This window comes from Zalophus californianus, chromosome 2 (assembly GCF_009762305.2).
Source record: "Zalophus californianus isolate mZalCal1 chromosome 2, mZalCal1.pri.v2, whole genome shotgun sequence".
Classification (NCBI taxonomy): Eukaryota; Metazoa; Chordata; class Mammalia; order Carnivora; family Otariidae; genus Zalophus; species Zalophus californianus.
Window position 1 is genome coordinate 136,225,588 of NC_045596.1, and position 13,672 is coordinate 136,239,259.

At 36.2% G+C, this 13,672-nt stretch overlaps 1 protein-coding gene across 2 annotated transcripts in view; it reads right to left on the bottom strand.

Annotated features, from left to right (window-relative positions):
• The window catches only part of FSTL5 (follistatin like 5), a 741,602-nt gene that overhangs the window by 259,812 nt on the left and 468,118 nt on the right, over window positions 1-13,672 (bottom strand). For both annotated transcript variants that reach the window (XM_027597352.2, XM_027597351.2), the window contains exon 7: window positions 921-1,087. In XM_027597352.2, coding sequence (XP_027453153.2) covers window positions 921-1,087 — 167 coding nt within the window. The remainder of the gene's footprint in view (window positions 1-920; window positions 1,088-13,672) is intronic.

Below are 13,672 nucleotides of genomic sequence, written 5' to 3' on the forward strand. Positions count from 1 at the left end.
CACCAGGAAGGACGGATGGGGAGAGTGAATTCCATAAAGCACCTGTGATTCCCTGCTCTTGCTTACACAATGAAGTCTTGGTCAGCAATTAAAATTGGAAAGCTTCTGTTTTGAATCATTTGAGGACATTAAACAAGAATATTTCTTTAGAGGTTGCTTTATGAAGCAACAAAGAATGAACGAACAGGTGATGGCTTTCTTGAGCAATAATAAGAAGATAACTGAAATTTATGTGCATAGAGATCATAAAATCCCCAAATCACTAAGACAAAAGATTGCCCTATGTCATTTCCATGGGCATCCCATAACACACAATTTTTACGTCTTTTCATCATCTAGGATGATGTATACTTTTTAAACCTCACTTGGAACACATAGCATGGAAGATACAGATGAATACCCTGTTTCTGTTTCATTTTCAAAGCCGTACCCTTTCAAATTGAGTTTAAGATTCTGGGTCTCTAGGAGTGAACCTGATTGGAGGAATTTATTCCAATTTCATTTTAGAAAAATAAACCATTTATTGCTTGATTAATGTTTATTATTTCTAATACACTATGAAGTATTTGAAGCAAAAACTTCCTTTACCCAATCTAACACCTCAACCATAATAGCAAATACATAAAGATTAATGGTTGATAATTGTGGAAATTCTGACAGTCAGACAGAACTGGTTTAAGTTGATATGATCCCACTAATACAGTGCTACATAACCTGATTACTACATCTACACAAGTGATTTGGATAATTTCAAATGATCTATAGTGCACCTACCAGTCAGTAGTGTGGATATGACAATATTCCAATAATCTTCTTCTACCCTACATCTAATATTCATTAAGCTGCTCAGACTTCACAAAGTCTAGAGTATATCATATGAAACACACAAATTATAAAGCAACATCTATTTATGTACTCACATTGATGTCTTCCAAATCTAAATTATTTAGAATAATATTGTTCCTTTTCCAGATGATGGGGGGTCTCAATGCCCCCTGAATGGCACAGCTCAGAACAGCACTTTGCCCCACAGTTGCCGCTGTAATGCTTAGTTTCTGATCTTCAGGCAGACTCAACTGGATAACCTCTGGAAAGATAAAGTGTCAGTAATGTTGATGAGCATGTAGTTTTATAAGGTTAATTAGTATAAAGTTTCTGAATATTAGTAATTAAGGCTTTTAGTTTGAATAAAATGGAAAAAAAGCTTGTGATGAAATGGAAAAAAAGAATAAATTGTTTCCAATAAAAGGTCAGAATGACATTTCAATTTAATTGATTGACAAGCATCCTCATGAGGAAAAGAACTATTAAACATGAAATGAATATCAGAAGTAGAGTTATAATAAGCCTGGCAGACTGCACCCAAAAGAGAGATAAATTATTTAACTGCCAAATCGACATGTAGTGTGTCATCGGCATTGAAATAAAAATGATGTTGTTTATTCACTGATAGATTTATATTGTAGGTGAGGTGAGATCATTGCTGGCTGGCTTCAGAGAATGCTGAATCGGTAAAATGCATCATTATGCTGGGAAACACAAATTGACTCTAAAGGGATAAGATTTATTTGGGAAGTTGATGGAGGGAAAACTCAAGTTCACCAACCACACAGCAATTAAGTGAGATGCTGTCAGCTGCCTTTATCAGCCAAACAATGTTGGGACAATACAGTTGCTTCCTGATCCTTAAATTTTAAAGTTAAATATAATATTTTTAACTATTCAACACATTTCTCCTAATAATCATGCCGAATCAGAAAATATAATTTGTAAACTGGATCTGGCTTTCCTTTTCTGTTTTCAGGCAATCTTTACCAGCTATGGGAATTAACAAGTCTGTCATTGTGGATTATCATGAGAGATGACTAGATAATCCTACGGGTTTTCACCCATGCGAAAGCTTCCCATTAGTCCTCATCAGTTGACATTCACAGACACTAACTTTTCTACACTGATTGCATTTTGACTTTGCTCAGTCTTAGCCAGGTTAGAATATCACAAATCAATATTCTGAAATGAAATTTCAATGGGCGGAGGAGACAATGATGGTCTTTTGTTTCTTTGTTGTGATTGATGATATTTTTCATGGGGGCATTGAGTATAGAAAAGTGGTGGCTTTTAATATGCAATAAATATGTATCAGGCGCAATCTTTGCTGTCTCCTCCGCAAACCCCTTTTCTTTCCTTTCACTATTCTACTTTCTTTTTCTCTCTTGTGGAATCCCATGTCTTGAGAAGAAAGAAAAATGCCAATCTAATACATTTTATAGAATGCAACTATTCAGTAAACAGTTACTTTATTTTTTGGTACCATCACAAATTGTCATGTCAAAAAAGGCATACATTTTTGTATTGAAAGACCAGGACTGAACATACAATCTCCCACATGCAATGTTAAATGATCTCTATTGTCATGAACCCTGCCTGCCACACCATTAGCTGATGAATATAAATGAAATAAACTGACTCTTACTTGTTGTATAAGATCTAGTGTCTAAATCTAAAAGCCTTAATGACTTAAGGCAGCAGTGTCTTGTATTGTCAAAGAAGGGGGCAGGCATGCCTTTGAAATTGAAAAACCCTATGAGAGAGACTCAGCCCAAGTTTATTATTTTTGTCATGACATCACTTATAGAAATGATACAAATTGTTAACAAGAACCTTGCTCAGTCATTTGTATTGACAGCCTAATGTTCCCTAATGACATTTATCCCTATTCACATTTTATTTCAATGATTCTTGAGCAATAAGAACATAGGCAATATGCTTAATCTTCTTTTAATACTCATACTGTTTTTCTTTCTTTCTTTCTTTCTTTTTCTTTCTTTCTTTCTTTCTTTCTTTCTTTCTTTCTTCCTTCCTTCCTTCTTTCTTCTTTCTTTCTTTCTTTCTTCTTTCTTTCTTTCTTTCTTCTTTCTTTCTTTCTTTCTTTTTTCTTTCTTTCTTTCTTTCTTTCTTTCTTCTTTCTTTTCTTTCTTTCTTTCTTTCTTTCTTCCTCTTCTTCCTTTCTTTCTTTCTTTCTTTCTTTTCTTTCTTTCTTTCTTTCTTTCTTTCTTTTTCTTTCTTTCTTTCTTCTTTCTTTCTTTCTTTTTCTTTCTTTCTTTCTTTCTTTCTTCCTTCCTTCCTTCCTTCCTTCCTTCCTTCCTTCCTTCCTTCCTTCCTTCCTTCCTTTCTATAAAATCACTAAAATATATTTGGCCAATTAGGCATAGAAAACATTTGAAATTTGCAGACACAGTGTTTCTTTAGGTCTTTTCTTTTTAAGATTTTATTTATTCGTTTGAAAGAAAGAGTGAGGGGGGTAGGGGCAGAGAGGGAGAGAGAATCTCAAGCAAACTCTTCACTGAGGATGGAGCCTGATGTGGAGCTCAATCTCACAACCCAGAGATCATGACCTGAGCTGAAGTCAAGAGTTGGACACTTAACCAACTGAGCCACTCAGGCGTCCCTAGGTCTTTTTTTTAAATATTACAAACTTATAGAAAAAGGGAGAATTATAAAAGTAATAACATCATGTAGAGTATTATAAAGATTTTTAATAAGTTTTCATTAACATTTCTGAATTCCAGCTTCTGGTTTCTCATAAAATCATGTAAGAAATAATGGGACATCTGGTTCTAAAATCAGCATGTTAATATTGGCTACTCTGACATTTAGAAATACAGTTGCTACTAAGTCACCTTGCAATCTTTTCACTAACCTCCTACATCTGGTATTAGGTCTCAGGCCATTCATATTAGTTGTGCTTTTAGTAGTTACACATTAACAATGCTAATTAGACAATATGAACATGTTAGAGTAAATGCTGAGATTTGGCATAACAATGTGGGACATCTTTCTAAAACGTAATTTTTTTTGAGAGGATGCATAATGAGAAATAAGAATTACTATTCACCCAGGGCATATTAACTTGCACACTAAAAGTTTTTCTCTAATTTGGAGATTACATTTTAAAGTTATTTTTAAAACTATCTCAGTAATATGTATTTATAATAATGATATGTATTTTGAAAACTCTTTATAATTTTTTCCTGCATATTTCATGCTACATATACATTTATCCTCTTCCCTAATATCTCATATAGAACTACATACACAAAGCCAATTATGTTCACTTGCTACTTCTCAAAATCAAGTGCTTTTTTTCCTTAAATAAATATAGCAGCAAAATGTCTTTTATCTACAAAATTGTCATGCTTATCTTTACTAGTCTTTCTGATAGCTATTAACAAAGATTTAATCTCACACTTTTATTCTTATATTCTAAATTTTATGAAACATGTTTTAACGGTGAAGAAAGTACACATAAAGCATATCAGATTTATGTTTTATAAAGAAATGGTGATTATTTCTAGAAATGCATTAACAACCTAAAACAATAACTACAGATCAATTTGTAAGCCAATTTAAGATTTATTTTAAGAGTTATTAGTACAGGTATGTTGTCTTTGAGTGTTTGTGTATATTTAGTGTTCAGAGTTGTCTCTTTAGAACTGAGTTCCCAAGAAAAATATTGAAAATTTAATTTCTTATTAATTAGTACTAATCTACATTTTCATAGATATACATTAATGATAGCATATTTCATTCTTTGGAATTCTATCCACATCTTATGCTAGTTATGTAGAGACAACTGCTTTGCAGAAAATAAGGTCTACCATTTTTGTACCCTCCACCATCCTTTCAGCTCCAATGATAATGCACATATGAAAAGTCTTCTTTAAGTAAAATCGTGTATCACATGATATCAAGAGTCAGTTGATGTCTTGAACAAAGATAAAAACATAAAAACACATAGGCTAGGTATAACAGATGGTATTGTTTCTTTAAAACTTCAGTACTTCTTTTGACCTATAAATTTTGCCTCCTACTGCAGGACACTTCGGTATCCAAGGAAAGAAATCAGAGCTCTAGCTGTGGTATTTCTTCTAATCTCATGTTATGAAGACTACTAATGCCATTTCTAGATCAGTTTTTTCTTTTTATTACTTGGGAAAGGGAAGAGGCAAGTAAAAAAGTATCTCCCTGTGGAACCCTTTCTGCACATTCTCATTTTCACAACTTGCCTTAGAGGAATATTAAGAGCTTGTTTTCAAAGTAATGAAAAATTGTTAAGTCTCTTCTAGCAGAATCCAAAGCCAGAGAGACAAGTACAGTTGAGCACAACTTCAACAACAGCAGGTAAGTATTTATGAAGCATTTATTCCAATAGCAACTAGGTGATAGAAATAGTAATAGGAACATGGGTAAAAATAGTATGTGTTCTAAAAATAGTACAAAAAAGGAATAAAATTATATGAATATTTGTGAAACTCCAATTAAAAAGAAGGTGATTTTAGTAACTATGATTAAATATCAATTCTCTTAAAATCATCAGAAAAATGTAATTTATCATAAATAGGATTCTGTTCTTTTGAAGTTCCTAAGTACAGACTTATGTTGAATATTTGAATACTGGTTTCATAATCTTATTGCCCTAATTATTCTTATAAATACTATTATAGGAATAAAACATAGAAGAAATTTTATCATAACATTTTCAAATTACATGTGTTTTTCCTTTCTCTACCCCATTAAAAGTATTACTAATTAAAAACAGATAAAATGAAATACTTATGCCAGAAATGCATCACAAAAAAGGACACTTAGAAATCCTAAATGGAATAATTAACTATTCTCATAATAAAACCACACTTATTCAATGACACACTCCTTAACTAACTAGAAAATTCTGATGGTATCTTTTGTCAAGAAATAGGTGATTTCAAAATAAATATTAATTCTTACCTAATTTAGACATGTTAAGATATACACTAATTTACTATGATAAAATGCCTAGAATTTTTATACTAATTGCTTATCTGTACACTATTGTATGATTATATCAGAATGTGCATTGCAAATAAAAAATAAATTTAAAAAGAGATCTAGAAACGTTTCTTTGGTAGCAATGGATTGGATAATTTGGACCAACTCTTCCACTGAAGAAGTAGCATAGCAACAAACAAACCTGGAATAAATACAAATAATATTTTTAAAAGATTATATGAAAGATGTTTTCTTTTCCATTCTTACCTCATGAAACAGGTAACAAGACAGTGAGAAACTGCCCAATCTATATCTTGAAGAGAACCATAACTTAGAGACATAAGATTGCACCTTGACTCACACAGTGCTTTGGGAATTTTTCCAATTTGAGAAGATGACTGAGGCTTAAATGCCCATTGGTGGCTTTTTGTTCCTCCAGGCATATGGGGGTAGGTGCAATAATGGACTACCACCCTCTCTGTGCTAGGACTTTAAGATGCCTCACTCTGCAAGTGAATAGTATGGACAGCATCTCACTTTTATTTAGGCGTCTCGTAAAATATAAAATACTCCCTTCTATAGTAAGATAATATCATCCTAGTCATTTAATCATTATTATAAACAAGTCTTAAAATAAAATGTCCAGCAAACAGTCAAGGATAACATGGTATACACCATGATAGAAGACAGCATGATGAGAATGAACAGAAAGAGCATACAATAGTAATAAACCCACCAGGATTATAAAATGTACTGTTCATGAAAATAAAATCAGTTTAGAAAATTTGACAAAGACCTTAAATATATGATCTATAAACATTATAAATTCATGAAAGAGCCAATAGAAATAACATAAGTAGAAAATGTAATAACTGAATTTAAACTGATCTGCTGAAGAACAGATTAGGCACAGCAGAGAAGATAATTACTAAACTAAGGAAGAGATTAAAAGAAACAATACAGAATGAAATGTAGAAGGATGAAGATTTGAAAATACAGGTGAGGGTAATAAAAATAGGTTCATGTGGAACCCCCAGAAGGAGAAAACAAAGAAACTGAAACAGAAGTAATATTTGAAGAAATAGTAGCTGAGGATTTTCCATAAATGTTGAAAGACGCCAATCAATAGATTGAAGATCATCAAATGTCTAGCAAAGAAAAAGAAAAACTACAGTAATCTACACCTAGACACTTAGTAGTGAAATTGAAAAAAAAATCAAAGAGAAAGAAAATACTTAAAATTTTGCAATTAAGAAAATAAGATTGCCTTCACAGCAAGTGGACCCAGAAAATAACTGATTTCACTAGCAAAAATAGGAACAAGAAGCTAGTGGGATGATATCTTCTAAGTGATGAAACAAAATAAAATCAATCTTATAATTTTATACACACAAATAAAAATGAAAATAAATATATTTTTAAAAACAGTAAGAAAGTTTATCTCTAGTAAACTTGTCTTAAGGTAAACTCTGAGGCATATTCTTCTGGCAGAAGGAAAAAGCTTCTAGATGAGAGTTCAAAGACGCATGAAGGAAAGGAGAGCAAAGAAGGTGTTTAAATATGTGTTAAAGTTTAACATTAACTTTTGTTACTGCAAGAATGCCTGATAATAGAGGGGGGCGGAGCAAGATGGTGGAGGAGTAGGAGACCTAGATTTCACCTGGTCTCAGGAATTCAGCTGAATAGGGATCAAACCATTCTGAACACCTACGAACTCAACAGGAGATCAAAGAGGAGAGTAGCAACAACTCTCTGAACAGAGAAGCGACCACTTACTGGAAGGTAGGACGTGCGGAGAAGTGAATCCCAGGCAATATTTGGGAAGATAGACGGCGGGGGAGGGGCCTCCGCGGCGCTTCTGGCAAGTGCTAGAGCCGTGGAGCACAAAATCGGAACTTTTAGAAGTCGGCTCCGCTGAGGGACGTCGCTCCAGTGGCTAAGCAGGGGTGGAACCCTCGCGGGACAGTGGGGTCTCAGGACCCTTGGGGTCACAGAAAGACCGGGGGAGCTTGAGTGCGCCAGAGCTCCCAGGTATCGGAGCGGGAAGACAGTTGCAGAGATGGAGCTGAGGCGCGGGCTCTCAGCTCGGGGTTGCCATAAACTGTGATCCGCGGCCCCAGTCAGGCCACTGCTCCTGCAGCAGGGACCCAACAGGTGGCAGATCGGGGAGACTCCCCTTCCTTCCCGGGGAGGAGCAGCGTAGGAACGCACCGCAGGGATCTGCTGGGTTTGGAGACTCCACACGGGGTCAGATGCCAGAGATACAAACGCTCGGTCACAGGCCGGGGTGAGCACGGAGTGCGGCCCGGAGGACCGGGGACAAGGGAGTGACTGCTTTTCTCTGGGGGCGCACTGAGGAGCGGGGCCCCGAGTTCTCAGCTCCTCTGGGTGGAGATTGGGAGGCCACCATTTTTGCCCTGGTCCTCCAAGGCTATACGGAGAGCTTGCAGGGAACAAAAGCTCCTGAGATCAAACCCGAGCAGCTTGCTTAGCCCGGACCGACAAGAGCGGGGCAATTCAGCCTCCGCAAAGACATTTGGAAACCACAGCAACAGGCCCCTCCCCCAGAAGATCAGCACGAACAGCCAGCAAGCCAAGACCAAGTTTACCGATCAAGGAGAATGGGAGAACTCCAGCGCTAGGGGAATACTGCACATAGAATTCATGGCTTTTTTTTTTACCATGATTCATTAGTTCATCAAAGTTAATTTTTGTTAACTGTTTTTTTTTTCTTTTTCTTTTTCCCTTTTTCAACCAACACCTCATCAATCTCTTTAAAAAAAAAAAAAAAACATTTTTTATTTTTCATTTTTAGAGTCATATTTATCCCTTCATAGTAGTTACCCTTATTTTTGGCATATATATATAAGTTGTTCTCTCTTTAAAATTTTGAGATACAGTTTCTTCTAATAGATAAAAATATACCCTAAATCACTAGTGTATGGTTCTGTTCTAGTCTCCTGCCTGATCACATTCTCTCCCTTTTTTCTTTTTTTTTTTAAATCTTCTTTCTTTTTTCAAACAAGTTCTTATCTTATCAAGTCCTTTTATAAAATCTTTTATAATTTTCGTCTTTACAGTCATCTTCTATCCCTTCATTGTATCAACGCTTATTTTGTACATATATGTCTTTCTTCCTTTAAAATTTTAGGAGGCACTTTTTTCTAAAGGACCAAAATACGCGCAAAATCTAGTGTGTGGCACTGATCTATGCACCAGCCTGATCATATTTGATCACATTCTGCTTTTTTTTGTATTGTTCTGTTTTTGTTTTTATCTTTTTTTTCTTTTTTTTCTCTTTTTTTTTTTTTCTCTTTCTTTTTTCTTTCTTTCCCTTTCTTTTCCCCTGGTTTCAGGTCTTTTCTGATTTGTATACAGTATATTTGCTGGGGACGTTGTAAACCTGTTAGCATTTTGTTCTCTCATTCATCTATTCTCCTCTGGACAAAATGACAAGACGAAAAAAATCACCTCAGCAAAAAGAACAAGAGGTAGTACCGTCAGCCAGGGACCTACTCAATATGGACATTAGTACGATGTCGGACCTAGAGTTCAGAATCATGACTTTAAAGATATTAACTGGGCTTGAAAAAAGCGTGGAAGTTATTAGAGAAACCCTTTCTGGAGAAATAAAAGAACTAAAATCTAACCAAGTCGAAATCAAAAAGGCCATTAATGAGGTGCAATCAAAAATGGGGGCACTAAATGTTAGGATAAATGAGGCAGAAGAGAGAATCAGTGATATAGAAGACCAAATGATGGAAAGTAAAGAGGCTGAGAAAAAGAGGGAGACACAACTACAGGATCACGAGGGCAGAATTCGAGAGATAAGTGATTCGATAAGACGAAACAACATTAGAATAATTGGGATCCCAGAAGAAGAAGAAAGAGAGAGAGGGGCAGAAGGTATATTGGAGCAAATAATAGCAGAGAACTTCCCTAATGTGAGGAAGGAAACAGGCATCAAAATCCAGGAGGCACAGAGAACCCCTCTCAAAATCAATAAAAATAGGTCAACACCCCGACATCTAATAGTAAAACTTACGAGTCTCAGAGACAAAGAGAAAATCCTGAAAGCAGCTCGGGAGAAGAGATATGTAACCTACAATGGGTAAAAATATTAGATTGGCAACAGACCTATCCACAGAGACCTGGCAGGCCAGAAAGGACTGGCAAGATATCTTCAGAGCACTAAATGAGAAAAATATGCAGCCAAGAATACTATATCCAGCTAGGCTGTCATTGAAAATAGAAGGAGAGATAAAAAGCTTCCAGAACAAACAAAAACTAAAGGAATTTGCAAACACGAAACCAGCCCTCCAAGAAATATTGAAAGGGGTCCTCTAAGCAAAGAGAGAGCCTAAAAGCAGCAAAGATCAGAAAGGAACACAGACAACATACAGTAACAGTCACCTTACAGGCAATACAATGACACTAAATTCATACCTTTCAATAGTTACCCTGAATGTAAATGGGCTCAATGCCCCAATCAAAAGACACAGGCTATCAGATTGGATTAAAAAACAAGACCTATCCATATGCTGTCTGCAAGAGACTCATTTTAGACCCAAAGACACCCCCAGATGGAAAGTGAGGGGTGGAAAACCATTTACCATGCTAATGGACACCAAAAGAAAGCTGGAGTGGCAATCCTTATATCAGACAAACTAGATTTTAAAACAAAGACTGTAATAAGAGATGAGGAAGGACACTATATCCTACTTGAAGGGTCTATCCAACAAGAAGATCTAAGAATTGTAAATACCTATGCCCTGAACATGGGAGCAGCCAATTATATAAGGCAATTAATAACAAAAGCAAAGAAACACATTGACAACAATACAATAATAGTGGGGGACTTTAACACCCCCTGACTGAAATGGACAGATCATCTAAGCAAAAGATCAACAAGGAAATAAAGACTGTAAATGACACACTGGACCAAATGGACTTCACAGACATATTCAGAACATTCCATCCCAAAACAACGGAATACACATTCTTCTCTAGTGCCCATGGAACATTCTCCAGAATCGATCACATCCTAGGTCACAAAACAGGTCTCAACCGGTACCAAAAGATTGGGATCATTCCCTGCATATTTTCAGACCACAATGCTTTGAAACTAGAACTCAATCACAAGAGGAAAGTCGGAAAGAACTCAAATACATAGAGGTTAAAGAGCATCCTACCAAAGAATGAATGGGTCAACCAGGAAATTAAAGAAGAATTAAAAAAATTCATGGAAACCAATGAAAATGAAAACACAACTGTTCAAAATCTTTGGTATACAGCAAAGGCAGTCCTGAGAGGAAAGTATATAGCAATACAAGCCTTTCTCAAGACACAAGAAAGGTCTCAAATACACAATCTAACCCTACACCTAAATGAGCTGGAGAAAGAACAGCAAATAAAGCCTAAACCCAGCAGGAGAAGAGAAATAATAAAGATCAGAGCAGAAATCAATGAAATAGAAACCAAAAGAAGAGTAGAACAGATCAACGAAACTAGGAGCTGGTTCTTGGAAAGAATTAAAAGATTGATAAACCCCTGGCCAGACTTATCAAAAAGAAAAGAGAAATGACCCAAGTCAACAAAATCATGAATGAAAGAGGAGAGATCACAACCAACACCAAAGAAATACAAACAATTATAAGAACATATTATGAACAACTCTATGCCAGCAAATTAGATAACCTGGAAGAAATGGGTGCATTCCTAGAGATGTATCAACTACCAAAACTGAACCAGGAGGAAATAGAAAACTTGAACAGACCTATAACCACTATGGAAATTGAAGCAGTCATCAAAAATCTCCCAACAAACAAAAGCCCAGGGCCAGATGGCTTCCCAGGGGAATTCTATCAGACATTTAAAGAAGAATTAATACCTATTCTCCTGAAACTGTTCCAAAAAATAGAAATGGAAGGAAAAGTTCCGAACTCATTTTATGAGGCCAGCATTACCTTGATCCCAAAACCAGACAAAGATCCCATCAAAAAAGAGAATTACAGACCAATATCCTTGATAAACATGGATACAAAAATTCTCACCAAAATACTAGCCAATAGGATCCAACAGCACATTAAAAGGATTATTCACCACGACCAAGTGGGATTTATCCCTGGGCTGCAAGGCTGGTTCACCATCCGCAAATCAATCAATGTGATACAATACATTAACAAAAGAAAGAACAAGAATCATATGATCCTCTCAATAGATGCAGAAAAAGCATTTGACAAAGTACAGCATCCTTTCCTGATCAAAACTCTTCAGAGTATAGGGATAGAGGGTACATAACTCAATATCATAAAAGCCATCTACGAAAAACCTACAGCAAATATCATTCTCAATGGGGAAAAGCTGAGAGCTTTTCCCCTAAGGTCAGGAACGCGGCAGGGATGTCCACTCTCACCACTGCTATTCAACATATTATTAGAAGTCCTAGCCACAGCAATCAGACAACAAATAGAAATCCAAATCGGCAAAGAGGAAGTCAAACTCTCACTCTTTGCAGATGATATGATACTTTATGTGGAAAACCCAAAAGACTCCACCCCAAAACTGCTAGAACTCATACAGGAATTCAGTCAAGTAGCAGGCTATAAAATCAATGCACAGAAATCAGTGGCATTCCTATACACCAACAACAAGACAGAAGAGAGACAAATCAAGGAGTTGATCCCATTCACAATTGCACCCAAAACCATTAGATACCTAGGAATAAATTTAACCAAAGAGGCAAAGGATTTGTACTCAGAAAACTATAAAATACTCAGGAAAGAAATTGAAGAAGACACAAAGAAATGGAAAAACGTTCCATGCTCATGGATTGGAAGAACCAACATTGTGAAGATGTCAATGCTACCTAGAGCAATCTACACATTCAATGCAATCCCCATCAAAATACCATCCACTTTTTTCAAAGAAATGGAACAAATAATCCTAAAATTTGTATGGAACCAGAAGAGACCCCGAATAGCCAGAGGAATCTTGAAAAAGAAAAGCAAAGCTGGCGGCATCACAATTCCGGACTTCCAGCTCTATTACAAAGTTGTCATCATCAAGACAGTATGGTACTGGCACAAAAACAGACACATAGATCAATGGAACAGAATCGAGAGCCCAGAAATGGACCCTTAACTGTATGGTCAACTAATCTTTGACAAAGCAGGAAAGAATGTCCAGTGGAAAAAAGACAGTCTCTCCAACAAATGGTGTTGGGAAAATTGGACAGCCACATGCAGAAGAATGAAGCTGGACCATTTCCTTACACCACACACAAAAATAGACTCCAAATGGTTGAAAGACCTAAACGTGAGACAGGAGTCCATCCAAATCCTAAAGGAGAACACAGGTAGCAACCTCTTTGACCTAAGCCGCAGCAACTTCTTCCTAGAAACATCACCAAAGGCACAGGAAGCCAGAGCAAAATGAACTATTGGCATTTCATCAAGATAAAAAGCTTTTGCACAGCAAAGAAACAGTCCACAAAACCAAAAGACAACCAACAGAATGGGAGAAAATATTTGCAAATGACATATCAGATAAAGGGCTAGTATCCAAAATGTATAATGAACTTATCAAGCTCAACACCCAAAGAACAAATAATGCAATCAAGAAATGGGCAGAAGACATGAACAGACATTTTTCCAAAGAAGACATCCAAATGGCCCACAGACACATGAAAAAGTGCTCAACATCGCTTGGCATCAGGGAAATCCAAATCCAAACCTCAATGAGATACCACGTCACACCCATCAGAATGGCTAAAATTAACAAGTCAGGGAATGACAGATGTTGGCGGGGATGTGGAGAAAGGGGAACCCTCCTACACTGTTGGTGGGAATGCAAGCTGGTGCAA